The following is a 19462-nucleotide window of genomic DNA, read 5'->3' as shown; positions in this document are numbered from 1 at the left end:
CGCCTCTTTCATTTCCCACAATCCACCGCGGGAGCTGCTGCAGTCAGACTTCGGATCCGTAGAGAAATGGCTTAAAACGGCTCATTTACGATTACAGCTGTGAAGTGTAAATGTAATATGGATATTTTTAAGAAAGCGTCTCTTTGATTGTTTACTTGCGTGCAGAGTATATTTGGCAAATAATGCTGTCTAATTCACAAAGTTATGTAAATCACTTGACTTGACTGATTACCCTTTATATAAAAATATGCATTATTTTGTAAATATGATCCTAGTAATATCATTCAGAGCATATTTAATTGTGATATTGCCTTGTTGTTGTCATTACAATATATTCAAGCATAATCGGAGCATAATGAAAGATCCCTGATCCCTGATAACTACGGTTATGGTTGTACTGAGCTGTGTCTCATTTGAAGCCTGCTACGTCATTGAGGATGTCTCGTTTCAATAAAGCAGGTAGAACCCGTGCAACTGTATTCAACAACTTTGGAAACATGTTGGTTTGTTTATTTCAAATACTATTTTGAATGGTTTTTTTATGAATCCAAAAACTGTTATTTTTGGATTTTTTGAAGATGACCAAAATGCTTCTTTTGTAATCAACCTGATTAGTTCTCCATCTAAATTTTATATACATAAATGTAAATTTTCTAATAGCAAACCTGTTTTTATAGTCTGTCTACAAGAGATAAAACTGTATTTAAAAAACAATTATGTTTTCTTCCAATATGAAAGCTGTGCTTATAAGCTTTTCAACTTATTTAATTTGTAATGTTTTTATTATTTGTGTAACTCCCTCTTCTTTTTTTTGTTTTGTTTTATTTTATTTTTTTTCTCTTGTCTTATGTTTCGAGCCATGGTAATGTTTTTATTTTCTCTCTTTTCATTAATCCAATGTTAAGTTTCGGTTGTAACATTGTTTTGTTATAACAAAATGTTCAATAAAGCATTAAAGAAAAAGGCGACATTAGGTGCTATAATCCCACAATTCTTTGCGTCGGCCAACGTCTGTTATTTGAATAAACGGTAGCGTACACATCCAATCAAAAATGTGGTGTTTAAAGTTAACAGTTAACAATTTGTGACACTTTTTTATCATCTTAGCAGTCATATGTATTAAATAGGTTTACACGTGTTTTTTACCTCTTAAAATCATGTAGAAATCATTTTAAAAAATATGACAGGTGTGCGAGTGCAACGCGTTGTCATAGCAACGCGGCACTTCCTGTTTCCTATCCTGCCTGTGTGTCCTACTAAAGACGTCTCGTTTAATTGTAAATTGAGGCTCCTCCGTACACCGCATCCTTCAGAGGACGCCGCCTTCCGAATCGAGACACAGCCCCGGTTTCGTGTTTGGGTGGCGACCGCACGTGGCCGCTGTCGAGCTTCGTGCGTGAGTCGTGACGTCACGGGGGCACGCACAGCCAGCGCGTGCGTATGCGTGGGAAATGTTTCCTGTGCGGGTCTGGTAGAGGAGCTAAACACGAAATCAAACCACCTTACCTCACGCTTTTAAAACAACCATCGGTTTTATTAAGTAACTGTGTTTCTGACCTAACCGCGTGAGAGAAAAAGACGCCTGGAATCAGCATCGAAAATAAAGAGGCCCAGGATTGATCAAATCCATCCATCCCAGCATGGACGGTACATGCAACTTTCATTTCAATTCCTTCGTTTAATGCACGCACGGGCGTAACGTCGATGTTATCGCGTGCATAGCGATGCATTGAAATCGGCCTGTTTTGAGTGGTGTTTGGACGATGTTGTGTAAAGGGAGTGATCTGATTTCATGTAGCTGTGAATTGCATTTGCTGCTAACGTTACTGATATGGAAATGATGTCCCACCTCTGTCCTCGTGTATGCATGTCATTACATCGGCTCACAGTGTTCGGGCTCAGTCCTAAACATCTGCTCTCCTTCTAATCTGTACCTGTTTTGTTTTATTCAAATATTTTACTATTGATTTTAGACTATTTAAACGCCATTGTTGGAGACGTGTTTGTTTTGGTGGATAAGTAAATGTGGTCTTCCTGTTGGACGTACAGTGTGAATCTGTCTTCGGTTTCAGGAGATGGAGAGGGTCAGAGCCGCTGGTGTCTGTCCCAGGTCAAAGGTGCCGTTGATGATGACGTAGCTGAAGGTAAGACATGTACCCTCTTTACCCCGGTGACACAAAGTATCCACGGTTCCAAACACAATTCTTGCTACAGTCAAATGTAAATTGTTCATTTCAGTTCATTTGGGACCATCCTCATAAGCTTTAAATCACTTAAGTTCTTTATATTTTGTTTATGGTGTTTTTCGCGGAAGGTATACCACCGTTGTACTTCAGTGTTGATCTTTTTGCCTAAAAACTTTGGTTTGTAATATATATAAGTATAAACTCGCAAAATGATGTCATCTTAAATGACTGGGGAAGTCAGATTTTTGAGAAAGCCTGTCAAAACTTGTTCTTTGTATCTGCTTGGACTTGATCGAACTTGAGTCTGTGAAGTTTCACAATTATGAGAGTAAATTCAAATCGTGTCTGCTGTTAACATAAAGGGTCTGTTCTTCAACCCCCGTATTAAGTCAGAACATGGCACTGCCCAGCACCACGCTGCTGCCCGCCACAATACCATGACAGAGAGAGACAGATAGACAGAGAGAGAGAGAGAGAGAGAGAGAGTCATGGAGAGAGAGACAGACAGAGAGAGACGGAGAGAGACAGACAGAGAGAGACAGACAGAGAGAGACAGACAGAGAGAGACAGACAGAGAGAGAGAGACACAGAGAGAGAGACAGAGAGAGAGACAGAGAGAGAGACAGAGAGAGAGAGACAGAGAGAGAGAGATTGTTGTTGTGAGCGAGCGTAAGGATGGGGGTTGTTGCATGGTACTGTGTGCGTGCAGATGCCCGAGATGCCTGTAATGCCAGGCTCTGCGTGTGCCCACCCACACACATGCACACAAGTCTCTTATTATCTCGAAAACATTCAGTGTAACAATATGGTCGCGTAGAAGATCTTTTTAATAATTCAGTCTGTCTCTGTGTGTGTGTGTGTCCAGCTGACATCATCTCTGCGGTGGAGTTCAATCATTCCGGCGAGCTGTTGGCCACTGGAGACCGGGGTGGGAGAATAGTCATCTTCCAGCAAGAACAAGAGGTTCGACAACAGCCTATAATCGGAACTTGTCAAGATTCCCTCCCCTCTGTCTTTTCAAACCCATATTTTTATTTCACGTAACGGTAACGGTAATGGACATTTTAGGACATTTGTTCCTGTAGCTCAGTGGTAAGAGTACGGCACCTAGGTCAGGGGTTCAATTCCAGGGTTACAAATATAGTCAGAAACAAATGTTTAGTACAATGCGATGTAAGTTACTTTGGATAAAAGCGTTAACTTTACATTTAAGGCCTGGGATGTCACATACTTTGATTCACACTGTTTATAACTAACACTAGAGTTTCTAGGTTTCCTTTAAATTTTATTATACAAACTGTGCGCGTCGATAATAAAATGTTTAACAGTTCACGTGACGTCGTGTGTCTTTCGGCAGAGCAAGAACCTTCCGCAGTGTCGCGCGGAGTATAACGTCTACAGCACATTCCAGAGTCACGAGCCGGAGTTTGACTATCTGAAGAGTTTGGAGATTGAAGAGAAGATCAATAAGATCCGCTGGCTTCCACAGAAGAATGCTGCGCACTTTTTGTTGTCGACGAATGGTAAGACGATGTACATGATGAGCATGTTTACATCAAAACTTACAAATATATTGTTTTGTTTCATACTATAAGTGTTTATATTAAAAATGTATCGGTGCGTTTCTTATGTTTGTTAATATGTTGACTCTTTAATAGTCAGGCCTACAACTTTTAAACATCCAATCGATACCTGAAGTCTGGACCTCCTCTAATGTATATAACTATAAGGAAGAAAACACCATTGCAACGTCCGTGTCATGACGACTTTAAAGCTCGGATTAGTGCGACTATGCCTGCATAATGTGATTGTAGTTTCACATAGAACAATACAGTTTTAAACAAAACATTTAGCGAAAAGAAAGTTGTTAGCCCTTAAAATTAACATATTTGCACCTATTATGGTTGTCGAACTTGAAATTCTCCTCTTTAATTTCTCACATGTAGATAAAACCATCAAGCTTTGGAAGATCAGCGAGAGAGACAAGAGACCTGAAGGTTATAACCTGAAAGAAGAAGATGGCCGTTACCGACATCCATCTTCCCTGACGACACTACGGGTGCGTGGAGTTTCATCCACATCGCTCTTTTAAATCGTTGGTTTCTCTGACGTGATTTGCTCCTCGTAGGTTCCGGTGTTTCAGCCTATGAATCTGATGGTGGAAGCGAGTCCGCGGCGGGTGTACGCCAACGCTCACACGTACCACATCAACTCCATCTCGGTCAACAGCGACAACGAGACGTATCTGTCTGCCGATGATCTCCGGATCAATCTGTGGCACCTGGACTTCACCGACCGAAGCTTCAGTATCCTATTCGTCCACCTGTTTGTGTGTTTATCAGAGTCAGCCCAATATCTGTTTTATCTCTTTTCATGCAGTATTGACACCAAAGTATATATGTACAACAAAAATGGCAAGAGCTTTTCAAGGTTTATAAGAGCATGTTATTTCGCTTGGATAAAATCATCTGCTTAATGAATCAATGTCAATGAATTTTTAAGTTTATCTCTTAACCACTGACCGCTCTCAGACATCGTGGATATCAAGCCATCTAACATGGAGGAGCTGACGGAAGTGATCACAGCTTCAGAGTTTCATCCGCTCCAGTGCAACACGTTTGTGTACGGCAGCAGTAAAGGCACAGTCCGGCTGTGCGACATGAGAGCGTCTGCCCTGTGCGACCAACACTCTAAATGTAAGTAGCATAGTGTCTCTTCTCATATCGCACATCTTCTTACACGTAAAAAATCCACAGTACACTAGAGCTGCACGATTGATCGTTAAAAGATTGTGATCTCGATTCGAACACCCACACGATCAGATTTATGAAAATCAACAGATTATTGTTTATCTGTTAACTTAGACCTCAGACTAAAATCATAACGCTTCAATATGTGCTGGTGCTGCCGCAGAAGCAGAGAAACCATTAGGCACGATTCACATTTCACGTCTTTTCCGCATGCATATTCGTTATTTTAAATGTAGACGCACTGCAGCTGCATCGAGATGAAATGGCTCAACTTTTAGAATGGCGCAAGCAGGTCATGTCACAAGAACCAACAGGCCAATATAGACAAACTCTATGAGAATGGAGACACAGATGAACACAGCATAACTAAAAAAAGCACCTTAAGTTTTTGGTTATTTCCCTTTGAAAAAGACAATAGGAGAATAACTTAAGTAAAACTTAAGGTATATTTAAGGACACACTTAAGGGAAAATTACACTTAAGATGCTTAATGCATCCGGGCCCAGGCGCTTTGGGAAAAAAGTGGAACGAAGTGGGGCTCTTGTTTTCTGCGTTGTTTTAGACGTGAAATGTCAGGCCTTATTATTATTAGGTAGTGATATCACAAACAGTCTTTTCAAGCACACACTTTCATTATTTCTGTGTCAAAGGATCAGAGAAGTACTGGGATTAAAGCGAAGAGGTGCCAACTCACATGCATGAGACGCGTTTACAAGCTCCTACTCTCCCAAATTAATCTCACACCAAATAACAGACCAACATATAAAGTAAATACAGCCTGACAACAAAACTGCCCTTATGAGTGTCTTTCAGGATTGTGTATAATTGTCCAGATTATGCTTCACATTTTAACTAGACAGGTTTGAAACGAAACTAAGGATCGCAGTTTGTAGGGCGGACAAATCCGAGTGCGCGCTTATGGCCGTCATTTGCGTAAAAACACGGCATCAGAGTGTGTTCCGCTTTTTACTGTATTAACGCTAATAGAGAAGCTGCGCTATTAGAGCTTTTCATCAAGTTGCCCAACATTTCGTCTTTTCAGGTTATTTTAAACTGTTTACAGGTGACAATACTGCGTTGTTATGTTTATCAGTAGTGTCTTTCTTTAAAGACCCCTTCAAGCGGTCTGTAGATATAAGGTGAATTTATAAATCTTTCTAAAGATTTATATATCATTTAATTGCAAGTGTCACCTTATTAATTTGTTTCACTGAAAAATATTTCATATACAAGTTTCTACAATGCATTAATACTTTTAAGGAAGTTAAACTTTTGCATTTACAGTAAAACTTGAGTTTACTTATGGAATTTGTGATTAAAATTTTCTTATTATAGTTACTGTAGGTTAACCGTGAAATATGTAATAATTTTGAAGCAAAATCCTACAGATTACATACTTAAATAATTTATTATAGGTTCTGACAAAAAATAGTTTATGTATTACTTTCAGTCATCATTCAGATTCGTAAAAGAATCTCAATCTCAGAATCGTGCAGCTCTACAGTACACGTGGAAAATTCAAACTGTGCTTTTTGGGTCAGTACGTCTTGTAAGACACATTTTTTGCTGTTAAACTTTTTTCACTTGTTGGTGTGTTTGTTATTGCAGTGTTTGAAGAACCTGAGGACCCCAGCACACGGTCCTTCTTCTCCGAAATCATCTCGTCCATCTCTGATGTCAAGTTTAGTCACAGCGGGCGTTACATGATGACCAGAGACTATCTGACCTTGAAGATCTGGGACCTTCACATGGAGAGCCAACCGGTGGAGACCTATCAGGTATAAAGCTACCTTCCGCTCTTTCACTGTGAGATGTGTGTTATTTAAGTTTAAAAGTAATATTACATAATACATTTACACTGGAAAAAAACAGAGAAAGCTGTTTTTGTCAGACTTGACCACTAGGGGGAGACTGTAATCTCTTTATTGACTTTCTATTGCATGATGTAATGATGGTTTTTCAGTGTAGCATAATGATGTTTCGGACATCATGGATTTAGAAAGAAGGAGATTCAGCTCTACATGTTAAAGAAACCCTGAAATGATCATTATAACACATTTATATTTCGGTAATGGGATGTTTTATCGTGAAGCACATCAGTCTAATCAATAAGCATTGCATTTTATTAATAGTTGTAAACCAATCTGCGTGAAATAAGTATACTGTATATTTATCAAATAAAGCTGAGGAGTTTTCCCTGCATGTCCTCTGTGTGTTATCCTGATGTGCTCGTGTCTCTCCACAGGTACACGGTTTTCTCAGGAGTAAATTGTGCTCGCTGTATGAGAACGACTGTATCTTTGATAAGTTTGAATGCTGCTGGAAGGGAGATGACAGGTGAGATTATGTCTGTGGATGTGCCTTATGCTCAGTGAGGGTGTAAAGATGTGAGCTTGGCATGTTTCTGTCTGTGTTCGGCTAATAAGCTTCCAAGCGTTTTGATGATGATCCGCTTGGCTGAAAACATCTTTAGTGTCATCACAGTCGATGAAAAAAAGCATGTATATAGTGCAATTTTTAGTGCTGTCCAAATTCATAATGGATATTATTGAGTGTCATCATTCAATCCCATGATGCATCATAATAACGAGTGTACATCAGATAAACACTCACTGCTAGCTGCTCGGCATCTATCGTGATGCTCACACTGAATAAATTCCCACACCTCGGCAGCAGATGGCGCCCGCAGTATTTCCAGTGCACCGAGTGTCAGAATTTACTCGCTCGTTTTCACCCGCTCCCTGAAGTGAACTATATTAGTGAAGTAATGTAGGGAATAGTGAATGAGGGTATAGTGTGTGATTTCGGACACAGCCTGCTGGATGACAGAGATGCTCTATACTATTTTGGCACTGTGACAACACGGATCTGATTAAGTTTAATAGACTAATATATACCCTCTAGACGATCATTCTTTTTCTTTCTAGTATATAACATTCTGTTCATTTATTGTTCCTTTTCATGTTCTTATTGTAATGGTAAGAGCGTTATTTCAGTTCTCATTATCTCATTATCCATCATTTGCTGCTGCTAGAGATTCGAGGTCACCCAAAAATAAAACCTCAATCATTTATTCACCCTCAAGTGACTCCAACATGTACTGTATGTCTTTTTCTTCTGTGAAACACAAAAGAAGATATTTTGAGAAATGTGTGTCGACACATTTGAACTCAATTAAATGTTAAATGCTAAATGTTGTTTGGTTGCCAACTTTCTTCAAAACATCTTTCGTGTTCTGCAGAAGAAAGAAAGTCATAAAAGCTTGAAATGACACGAAAACGAATAAATGAAATGAATCATGTGCATTTGGCAGACGCTTTTATCCAAAGTGACAGGCATTGCATTGTCCTACACATTTGTTTCGAACACATGACCTTGGCATTGCTAGTACCCCGCTCTAACCACTAAGCAAGAGGGAAGCTATTTTATCTCTTTAATGTTAGTTGCTCAAATGATTGTAGTTTTGCACATCATTTTACGCATTTTCCTCTTTGTTACAGTGAGGTCATGACAGGCTCCTACAACAACTTCTTCCGGATGTTTAATCGCGACGCCCAGCAGGACTTGACACTGGAGGCCTCCTGGGAAAACTGCTCCCCTGGCTACCCCCTCAAGACCTGGCGGGTGTGCGCAGGAAGCAGGCGTAAGAGGAACGAGATTGGGGTGGACTGCCTGGACTTCAGCCGAAAGATCCTCTACACCTCCTGGCATCCTCAGGATAATGTTGTTGCCCTGGCAACAGTCAATAACCTTTATATATTCCAGGAGAAACTTAATCCGGAATTTTAAACTGGTTAGTCTCCAGCTTCAGGAGACAAACGGGATTCGTTTCAATCTTGTATCCATGCACAAACTCTCCTGAAACCCATACATAGTCTTACTGTTATTAACCACGGTAGTCAGAGGGAAAAAAACGTTGGATTGTGTTAATCGATACACTGTAGACTGGAAGAAGGTGTTTTTTAGTTGCATTACTGTTTTCTTTTTTGCTTATCTTGTTTGTCTTTTGGCACATCGTTGAGCTGTCATATAGCTTTAAACATAAAGTCATCATCAAATTCATCGCTCATTTAATCTGAAACACGCAAACTGACCAGCACGCGACCTGCAGAATCCAACTTAATAAGTTTGCGTAATCATAACACTGAATCACTCCCTGTAGCAAGGTTTGTAAATTCCTCATGCACTAATCGCCCCTTTCTGAACTCAGGCCCGGTGTACCCACAACTCTGTCTAATGCCTGAACTCGTCCACAAGTGCAATTGACTTGAAGCAGGGTTCCTAAACAGCTACATCCTTTCTGGTGAAGTCCCTAATGGGCAATCTAATCGTGGCATTATTTTATGCAATATCGTAGTGTTTGTGAAATAGGGACTTGTAAATTGGTCTCTTTCATCATTTTATAGGGAGACACAAATGTTTTGAGACTTAAGTAAATGTTTGTGCAGATTTGCATGTTTTATAACGTCTTATGATTTTGGCATCTTGTGTGTCATTTTCTTTGCAGCCTTTTAATACGGAGTGGTTCCTATGGGGTGAAGAGAATGCTCTAGATATTTTTATATGAATTTTCAAAATCTAAATATTCTCCTTAACAGTATTTAGTGTATTTTATGCAGTCGTGTTACTGTCTACGAGCTGTTGATAGGTGCAGAATGATTCTGTATAAATGAGTGTTTACATGGATATCAGACCTGCTGTATATGAACAAACCCTGAAGTATGTCCCATTTTATCCTCGTAGTTGTAAAACCCAAAAAGTAAAAATAAAACTGAATTTTAAGACTGAAAAATTCAATCTTGTTGGGATCATTTTTCCACGTAGAGGTCAGATAAAATGCATATTATTATTGCCATAATGCTCACATAATTACGTCAAATGCATTTAAACTGAATTTTGTGAATACGGTGACGTCACAAGGACGCTCAGGTGGGGCCATTAAGGGGCTGTGCGTGCGTGTGCGCGGTCACGGGGAGCGTGCGTGTGCGCGCCGTGTTGACGCGAGTGACTGAAGAGGCAACATGTCCACCGCAGCCGCCGCGCAACTGAACAACAATGAAGAACCGGGACTCAACGGTAAAACTCCGTTCATTTTCCCTCAGGAAAACTAGCTGTGGCTTTGCAGTCGCTGTTTGTGCGGCTTTTTGTTTTCTCTGCGGCTTTAAAACGCTGTTATGCAACATCTATTGTTTCATTTTGCTCAATGGCTGGAATTTCCTCCTCGCACAGTCGGGGCGGGGCTGAGGGGCGAGAACGTGTTATTGCTAACGCGTGCGCCAATGGGAACGTCGTAAAGCCGCACGCGTTGTGACGTTGCTTAGCAACTCTGAATGATTGACGGAGCGCGAGCCAACCGGTAGTTTTGCAGAGCGTTAGTGCGAAGTGGAGGCGGGTCTTAGTGGATATCAAAACAAGGAGAAGATGCTGCTCAGAAAAATGGAGACTGGTGGGCGGGGCGTGAGGATAAATAAATAAAACACTTAAGTGTATTAATCGACATCGTTGCGCTTTATTTTAATAGACTAGTTTGTTTTTATTGTGCTTGATTGTGAGCTTTGTTACTTAACCAGAGATTTCCAAACTTCAGAGGGATGAAAACATAACAAAAGCTTCAGGGCCCACAGTAAACGATTAAATATGTATATGAATAGAATGCTAATTATTTTGTTCTTTGGTCATTGTCTGTTTATTATTTTATGTTCATTTTCATTATGTGACCTCTCTCTAAATTTGTTGAGCTCTGATGGAATTATTTCTTATTTGAAATCCTTGCAAAACAAACAGGGCTAAAATGTGTTACTATTATTATTATATTATTGTTTGTTTGTTACTTTGTTTTTGTCTGTAAGGTTGGCTTTAATAGTTGAAAGCACATCAGAAAAACAGACAGTTTTACTTCCTCAGATGCTTTTTCTCACATGCATAGGAAATAAGGAAATGTAGGAGATAAGATTGACAGACGTTTTTGTGTAAAGAAAAAAATCTAATGTTTAGTTCAAGTTCATTTATTTGTATAGCACATTTACAACAGCGACCAGGCTAAGCAAAGTGCTTTACAGAAGATTTATACAACATATACGGAAACGGGCCATACACAAATTTAATACAACCCCGTTAAGATTGGCTATATCATTGTAGTCAACAATTTAATTCAACCCGATTAAAAATTTAAAATGGCCAAATCACAGTAGTCAATACACAAAGGAAATTAAATACATTTAAAATTACATTTGACGATATGAATAAGATATGTATTCATCTACAGCAAAGAATAAACTGCATTAACACTATTCTTATCAATTATTGTATCATAGTACAATATATAATATATTATTGTAATAATACTAAAACAGCGTAACCCATCAGACAAATTACCATTCAACATTCTGATGTCCAGACTGGCACTTTACAGCGTTGTAAGACTTGGCCTTTGTCTTCACTGCATTGGCCGCCGGAGAGAAGGTGTAAACTCATGGCAGTGCTAGACATTCAGTGCTGTAGGTTTATGAGCGTCTGTGGCACACAGACAGATCTGGGTTACGGTCACAGCGGGTGGATGAGAGAGTGAAAAGCAAAGTGCGGTTTGATGTGCCACACATTACATAATTCCCCCTCCACCTCCCAATCCCTCGCTCCTGCGGTGCAGTCCATTAAAGCTGCTCTAGGATCAGTGCCTTCACGCAGCTGCAGATTGTGTCACTATTGGTGATCGACAGTGACCTGGTTTGATATCCGTGGATTTGATTGTGTTTTACCTTTTATTCACACGGATGTTTTAGAGATATTTAATGACCAGTGGCCAAGATTCCTCTGTCAGTGTCTTCTGGCATGTTTTGTGTTGACGTCAAGCAGGCAAACACAACATGATTTGCAATGAAATGTTTTCTTGCGATAACATGAAAGGCACATTGAACTTGCAATTCTTATTTTTGTGGAATACTGCAGTTTTATTTATTGATTTATTGATTGAAGGTCATTATTTCTTTGAAATCATGTGGCCTTAAAATCATCAACAAAAAAAATTAATCTCCCCCTCCAAATGTCTCCAAATGTGTGAAGAGTTTGGTTGGAAAATGCGATAAAATTCAAAAATCATTTTTCATGTTTTTTTTGTGTTAGTTGGCCGTATTTTTAAGTTATTATGGCTTTAATCAAAACAAACCAACTGCCGTTTGATTGATATTAATCTTGGAATGCTCAATCAAAAAACATGATTTTTGAAAACATTTACAGTGGAGTTATCTAATTTTGGAACCGAACATCTCTTCTCTGCATGTCCAGTGGCCAGACGTCCAATGATCCAATGAACTCCTGAAGAGTGAAATTAAGCTGATCTTATTCTCAAAGCCGCTTCATTCAAACACATGTCACACCATGGAAGGAAACACCATCACGACTTCAATATCATGTGGGCGGTCGGTATAAATAACACTTTACAGGTTAATATTTAGGATTAGGGTCGGTTACAATCCTTACAAGCGCTTAAGATTGTTGCACTTGTTGTAGCTCAGCTCTTCGGCGAGTCCCGGCAGTCAGTTTTAACGCTGAGATTTGTATAGTTTTGATGCATCAGATGCCTCTCCTGGAGTAAAGCATTGCCATGGCAACAGTCCTGTGAGACAAATACATAAGTTTAGTGTTGTGTGCTCGGAGGTGGAAGACTTAAGTTTCATAAAAACAATAAAATGTACTTGTTTAAGGGTGTTGGTGACTAATTTTACATTCTTGTGCTCATTGCATAGGCTTGTTTGACTAGACCATCCCAGCATCATCTTCTCATCCACAGCATGGCACATTTTGGATGTCGCCTTTATTTAATACATCTTACAATTCTTGGTCAGGTGTACTTTTTAGTTAACCAAACTAAAGAAGCATCCATCACACCAGATCATGCCATTAAAGCATCGTGGGACCTGTCTGTGAATCTGTGTTTCCTAGCAACAGACAGCATGCACATGTGTGTTATGTTTGCACCAGGTCAACAAAGAAACGTGCGCTCTTAGGGCTCATTTCTACTCGCAGGGGTGAAAAGTCTTTTAGTTTTCTCGACTTTGACCCTTTTCTTTATCTCTCAATCTGTTTGTGTTTCAGGGTCCTGGGTGGCGCTGGAAATGAATGGAAACACTCAACAGCAAAACCTCAGTTTGCCGTCGCTGCTGGGGAATGGGAATGAAGGCGAGTCCCCGGCTTCGCAGGCCGTTCAGGAGGAAGCAGAGGTGTTAACCGGAGGACTTGAGCACGTCCCATCATCCTCCTCTATTCATAATGGAGACATGGAGAAAATATTACTGGACGCCCAGCATGAGTCCAGCCCCAGCATCTCCTCCTGCAACAGGTGTGAACCAAGAGGAAGATGTTGTTGCTCAGAGTTTACTTGTTTTCAGCTCAGGAGCTTCGCTGGAGGTCACAGTTGTGTTTCGTTTAAGTATAAACTCTGTCTCAGATGTTTCTTGTAAGTTTTTACTCGAAAAATAAAAAGAGATCTAATGAGAGTGTAATCATCGAAAGACAATATGGAGGTGTAGATTGTAGAGGTGAAGTCATCTGGATTTGAGCACATCTGATGAGAAATGTTTGAGTTCATATTGAGTTCTTGGCGGCTTTTGAGACATGGTTGACATTGCCTAGTTTTATACATTGTTGACATCTCTTCTGAATCTCTAATGAAAGACACATTTCTGACATTTCTTACTCTTTTTCTCAGGAGAAATATCAAGGACACAGATGAGACTAAACTGAAAGTTTTCATTCACTTTACATTGATTCTCAATGATTTGCCATATAAAACAAACAATTCCACACGCACAGATTGCAGTTCAGTCAATGAACTCCACACATCATTCCCAGCGGCTGTTGGTGTTGTCTTCTTGTTTTCCGTGATGCGTTTAATGTAACAATGCATTTGAAATGTGTTTTCACAGCCCACCGCGACCAGACAGTCCAGAGAACGATGAGGGACAGATCATGTTTGATGTGGAGATGCCCAGCGAGAGAGACTGTCAGGTGAATATATGAATCCACTGCAGCAAACACTGAATGCTCATATGAATGTGATGTTTGGTGTGTTTGAGGTTAGCTTTAGCTGTGATCCTAAACCTACCGAGCTGCCTAACTAAACAAGAGTTAAAGGTATCAAACGGTGAGAGATCACAAGGTTTCAGGAACGCAGTCTGTGTCTTGTGTCCTCTTCATCTTGTTGTATCCCATCTCTCCTTATTCCTGACAGTCAGAGGATGATGGTTTGGAGAAGGACAGAGATGAAGACATTCTCATGAATAAAGGGGAGAGTTGGGTGGCAGATTGGTCCAGTCGACCAGAAAACATTCCCCCAAAGTGAGTAATTGTATAGCATGTGTGACACTCTACATGTACCTTTACACAATGTTCTTAAAAAAAAGTTAGTACATTACATTTATACATGATTTTAAGTGTTCGTGAGTGTGTCGTCACTCTTAACCATTCTCTTACAGGGAGTTCCACTTCCGCCACCCGAAGCGCTCTGGATCCGTGTCTCTCAGCATGAGGAAGACGGGTGCTATGAAGAAAGGTGGCATGTTTTCTGCAGAGTTCATCAAAGTCTTCATGCCGTCATTGCTGCTTACTCACATCCTCGCCCTGGGACTGGGGTGAGTAAATCAGAATCTAGAGTCCTAATCTAAACTGGTTCATTGCATTCACACTTCAATCAATCGAAATGCAGACACGCTGATGTCGAGTTACATGTCTGTGATGTTTTATTTAGGATCTACATTGGAAAAAGGTTGAGCGCACCTTCCACCAGCTCGTTCTAAACCCCATCAGACCCCAGTGCCTGGACGTCCCGTCTCGAGTGGAGAAAAAGCAGTGGCCAAACATGTGTTCATCAATCTCTCTCTCATCCACCCCACTGGCATCTAGTGTTTGTTTCCGTGGTCCTGGTTCCACTGGTTCACCTGCCGTTTCTTGTTCTCTAATGCCGTGGCTTATTGACTTGTAGATGTTTTTCTTTTTTTAATTTGCAAAGGTACTACATTTTCCGTCGACCCTCTGTACGCTGTTTTTACACGTTTGAGATAGCTATATCTAGTCCAGCAATCTATCCGTCACTACATCCAGGCGTTTATTTCGGCGTGCTGCACTTCATAGGCGACCGAACAGGGAGTCTGCAGTGGGTTTGTGATGTACAGCGAGAACGTTCAACATCTCATTTACTCCGTTAGGTACCACATGACAGAATCACAGTATTGTGCAGTATTAAAGTAAATTGGCTCTTATCAAGAAATCTGATTCTGGGAGGGTTCTGATGTTTTGAATTCGAAATCCATCCATTTATTATAAGCTTGATTTTGATTTAATGTTTTATGGGAATGAAAGCTTTGTTTAAAGATAGCCATGTGATGCTTTATATGCGTGGTGTTCTCGTGCCAATATGCCACGTATTGTTCCAACAAATATTTAGAGACTTACTTTGCATAGAAGTGTTCTCAAGCCATCCGTTTCCTGTTCAAAATACATACATTTAAAAACCTGCGGTTTATGAACGACATACTAAAGAACTGATGAATAATATTGAATAACCTGTTCAGATATCTTCAGTACCTATCCAGCCTTCCTGTCAATGTGGTTAAGTTAGTTGGCGCTAAGGTTAATATAACAGCATCACACACTTATTAGCCTCGATGCATCATATCCTGCTGCTTCACACCGGGCTCACGGCGGTCTCTGACTGTGTATCTCAGTGCCAAAGTGTTTCCAGTGTGATAGTACATCTGCCAAAAGTATCGATGCACCTTGTGCGAACATGCTTTAAAGACGATCGCTGCAGACTCTGTTTAGCTGTTTATTTATTCCGCGTTTTAACAACACCGTGAACTGTTGATATTCCTTTATGAAAGTACAGTAGATGTGTATTATAAGCTATTCTGTACATTTGTCAGGACAGTAGAGACAACGTATTCCATACCCCGTCTACAAATGTTTATGCAATGTAGTGTAGCTTTACAGATAAATTTCTCATCATGTCCGAGTCAAATTTCCCACCGAGATCAAAAATAAGATGGGGATTTAAAATCATAGTGTTTAAATATAGAGACGTTTTCGTTTGAGGAGAATTGTGGCCTCAATGTTCTTGCCACGCTTTGTAAGCTTCACTCTTATGTATTTTAGTAACACTTTAGCGGAGTTCTACGTTTTATGAAGCAGTTTTTTTGCACCCAGATCTTTGTGGCACCTTTCTCACCTTATGCTTTTACTATCTCGGAGGGGGAGTGATTTTGCGTTACTTTAACTGCCCCATTGCATGCCGTGTTATGTAGGAAGTGAAACTGACCCCTGCGTGGGGCAGAAGACGAACTGTGAATGGAGAAGTTGTAGCTCAAGTCCGTAATGATAAACTAGCCCATCCCTGTATGTGTGGGGTGGGATCACGATCGTATATGTTTTACGCACATTGTTATGTTTTCTCTCTCTCTAATATATGTTGTTGTTGCTTTTATTTTTTGCTTGAATCATGATTGTGGATTCTGGAGGGCGGGGCCCTCGTGACTGACAGCTCCTGGATGTGTTTCCTTTTGATAGTGACTGGAGCGATGAAGCAAAGATCGTGTAGTTTCTTTTCATTTGTCAGATGGAGGAAAGCTGAATAATATTAAAATGACAAATATAACCTCAAAGTAACCTTTTTCTTTTGTTCTCATTTCATTATTGGTTTGCGTGCCCATTTTGAATGTTAAGAAAGATATATTAAAATCGTTTAGAAAAGCATGCTCTTGTTGATTTACATTCATACCATATTGAAGCCGTAGGGTTTGAGAGGCTGTGCTATACCGGTTTATAGTTTATTAAAACACTATCTATTCATTGAAATCAAATATATGACTTAATATACTCAAAGGATCAGTTCAGCTCTAAAATGAAAAAGCTGTCATCATTTGTAATTATAAACTTGTGATTTTCTTTCTTTTGCAACAAACAAAAGAAGAAAAATGTTGGTCACCACAAGCCGTCGGGCCCCGTTGACTTCTACTATATGGACACAAAACCAGTCCAAGTCAATGGGGTTCACCTGTTTTCTTTTACTTACATTTTGCTAAATATCTTCTTTTGTATTCTGCAGAAGGAAGAAAGTCATACAGGTTTGAAATAACAAGAGGGCGTGTAAATAATGACAGAATTTTCATTTTGAAGGTGAACTATCACTTTAAACTTTTCAGTTTCCTGCTAAGGCAAAGTTTCAGTCATGCTGAGGCACTGAAATGATGTATCGGAAGAAAACAAAAAGGAAACTAGAACTGAAATGGAAATAAATTAAAACTAAATAACAACATTAAAAATAAATAAATAATAAGCACAACAAAATTCCTAAAAAGTGTGGTAATAAAACTAAGGACAGAATAACTGTAGCCTATTTCAAGTAGCTTCAATTAAAATGCAAAATTTAATACAATTATATGACTGTACTATTATCTTTTTTTTTTTTACATTACATGGTATAGAAACAGTGGTTCTCCTGCACATTTCGGGTTTGTTCTTTATTTAACACATCTGACTCTAACCATAATAAGAAGAGAGAATAATTTCTCATGTTATCTTATATAGAGATATAAATGTGCTGTGTTGAAACATTATTGACCTCAGGACCAGAATATAATAATTAATAACAATGAATCGTATATTATTGGATACATATGGACACAGAACAGGACAAAATTGGGAAATGTGTACCTGCTATAGTCAACTTGTTTGTTTTTCATGCTTTTTTGCCCAAAAGTGGATGCAGCCAGAATAGTTTTTGTATCATGTGAATCTTACCAGTGGGGAAAACCTCACAACAGTTATCATTCTTCATTGACATACTTCATATTCATCCATTTTTTTTGACAAAGGCTGCTCATGTAAGGTGAAAGTGGGTCGTGGCTAATCTGCAGTCTGCATGAGTGTGTGTGGTGTTTGATATACTGTCGAGTAAAGGGAGTGTCCTCTGACTGAATGCATGACTCTTTTGAGCACTGTGAATGTGGGGTTTTGTATTTTTATGGTCTGTCATTTCCGCAGACAGGCAAGCATGTGACCTGGGGTCTGAAGGTGGTCTCTCCTGCCCTCATGCATGTTACAAGTAAAGAAAAAGCATACAGGAGACGCTTTTATTCTGCTACGTGCAAACTTTAAACGTGGAAAGCTTTTACACATGTACTTTAGTAATGACCGGGTGTGCTCAGGAACAGATAAAAGCATGAACGTAAAATACAATTTATTCACCCTGATTTCAAAACAGAATGAAAATGTTTTATCCTTGGAAGATCAAAAGGATGAATGAATCTTCACACTCATTTAATACAACAACAGTTTCAGATGACTAAAGTTATAGGAATGATATGAGGGTGAATAAATGATGACAGAGTTGTCATTTAAAGTGAACTATTCTTTTTGTCTAACTTGATCAGTGTTAGATCTGGGATGCTCATATCTCACTCCATGAAGGATTCTGGAGAGAAACATCAGTCTGTTCAAAGAATCTGAAACATTTTTGGTTTAGTTTTTCTCTTGTACATTTACCCGTACAGCTCTCTTTTATGCACTACCAAAAATATAAATTTTCCTTCACTTGCCTTAAATATTGCATGCAAAACTATCGTCGTTTGACCGACTGTGAATCATTTTATTCTGACACGCACATAGTAAACATCAGCACACACATACGGCCATGTACATCATATCTGTTAATGATGTTTAGTCTGTGATCCTTCACAAAAAACATCTTTTTGGGTTCGAAGTTGTCATTTTCCGTCCTGAATGTATTGACTGTTTCACAACCCTTGTGTAAATGATGTCTTGTGTTTTGTTTTCACTTAAGATAAATGATTAAGAAATCTTTATGTTGTCTAAGAATGTTTACTGGAATCACAACGGGCAGCACACAGTGAACTTACACCAATTGTTTGTGTGTTTCATAGTTTATACAGTTTGTATAGTGCAGGAATGTTAAGAGTATGCAAGTACGCCAGTGGTTCCCAAATGGGGGTACGCGTACGTGAGAGAAACTGAAATTTAGGGATAAATAATGAAGTCAATAAACTATGACAATAGTATTGTTGTATGAAATTAGGACTACTCAAATATGCATAAAAATTTAATTCATACATTCAAAACGCATTTTAGTTTATAAAAGTTTTTTGAGGCCCAGACCCGGAATCAGGAGCAGTGTCTGGATGCGAAATAATGCAAGTTATGAGAGGTTGTGGTTAAATGTTAACTGAACTGAAAAACATTGATTTACCTTTAACTGTTATGCCTAATACTTAAGAGATTTACATAGTTGCGTAAAGCTACATACAGAAATATTTATAAGCAATAAACCTGCTTGAGGGGATCAGATACAATAACTGTCTGACTCTCATTTCACTTTATTTTAATGCAAAATGTTGCGGTCTGGTCAAGGGATACTTGGTTTGAGAAAATCACAAAAAGGGGTACTTAAGCCAAAAAAAGTGTGAGAACCACTGAAGTAAACAATTACAACATAGTGGAAATAAGCACATTACTGCCTCC

At 39.3% G+C, this 19462-nt stretch overlaps 2 protein-coding genes across 2 annotated transcripts; both read left to right on the top strand.

Annotated features, from left to right (window-relative positions):
• Window positions 1-1393: 1393 nt before the first annotated feature.
• ppp2r2aa (protein phosphatase 2, regulatory subunit B, alpha a) lies at window positions 1394-9733 on the top strand. The gene is made up of 10 exons (XM_056729731.1): window positions 1394-1647; window positions 2073-2144; window positions 3052-3149; window positions 3544-3709; window positions 4133-4245; window positions 4315-4492; window positions 4718-4882; window positions 6545-6714; window positions 7182-7273; window positions 8437-9733. The coding sequence occupies exons 1-10, from the start codon at window positions 1641-1643 to the stop codon at window positions 8723-8725; spliced, it is 1350 nt and encodes a 449-aa protein (XP_056585709.1). The 5' UTR covers window positions 1394-1640; the 3' UTR covers window positions 8726-9733.
• A 154-nt stretch (window positions 9734-9887) lies between these two features.
• bnip3la (BCL2 interacting protein 3 like a) lies at window positions 9888-18787 on the top strand. Its single transcript, XM_056729730.1, has 6 exons — window positions 9888-10012; window positions 13028-13271; window positions 13858-13939; window positions 14163-14269; window positions 14407-14562; window positions 14679-18787. The coding sequence occupies exons 1-6, from the start codon at window positions 9958-9960 to the stop codon at window positions 14725-14727; spliced, it is 693 nt and encodes a 230-aa protein (XP_056585708.1). The 5' UTR covers window positions 9888-9957; the 3' UTR covers window positions 14728-18787.
• Window positions 18788-19462: the final 675 nt, after the last annotated feature.

The sequence above is a fragment of the Triplophysa dalaica genome, chromosome 18, assembly GCF_015846415.1.
Source record: "Triplophysa dalaica isolate WHDGS20190420 chromosome 18, ASM1584641v1, whole genome shotgun sequence".
Taxonomy (NCBI): Eukaryota; Metazoa; Chordata; class Actinopteri; order Cypriniformes; family Nemacheilidae; genus Triplophysa; species Triplophysa dalaica.
The sequence above is the reverse complement of the archived record's forward strand: the minus strand, read 5'-3'. Positions and strand labels throughout refer to the sequence as shown.

Bases quoted from the DNA above. Each gene is read 5' to 3' on its own strand.
- ppp2r2aa (XM_056729731.1), top strand. The intron at 4,246-4,314 runs GTGCGTGGAGTT...TGCTCCTCGTAG, and splicing joins CTTCCCTGACGACACTACGG to GTTCCGGTGTTTCAGCCTAT. The intron at 7,274-8,436 runs GTGAGATTATGT...TCTTTGTTACAG, and splicing joins TGCTGGAAGGGAGATGACAG to TGAGGTCATGACAGGCTCCT.
- bnip3la (XM_056729730.1), top strand. From the start codon at position 9,958: ATGTCCACCGCAGCCGCCGCGCAACTGAACAACAATGAAGAACCGGGA. The intron at 10,013-13,027 runs GTAAAACTCCGT...TTTGTGTTTCAG, and splicing joins TGAAGAACCGGGACTCAACG to GGTCCTGGGTGGCGCTGGAA. The intron at 13,940-14,162 runs GTGAATATATGA...TATTCCTGACAG, and splicing joins CCAGCGAGAGAGACTGTCAG to TCAGAGGATGATGGTTTGGA.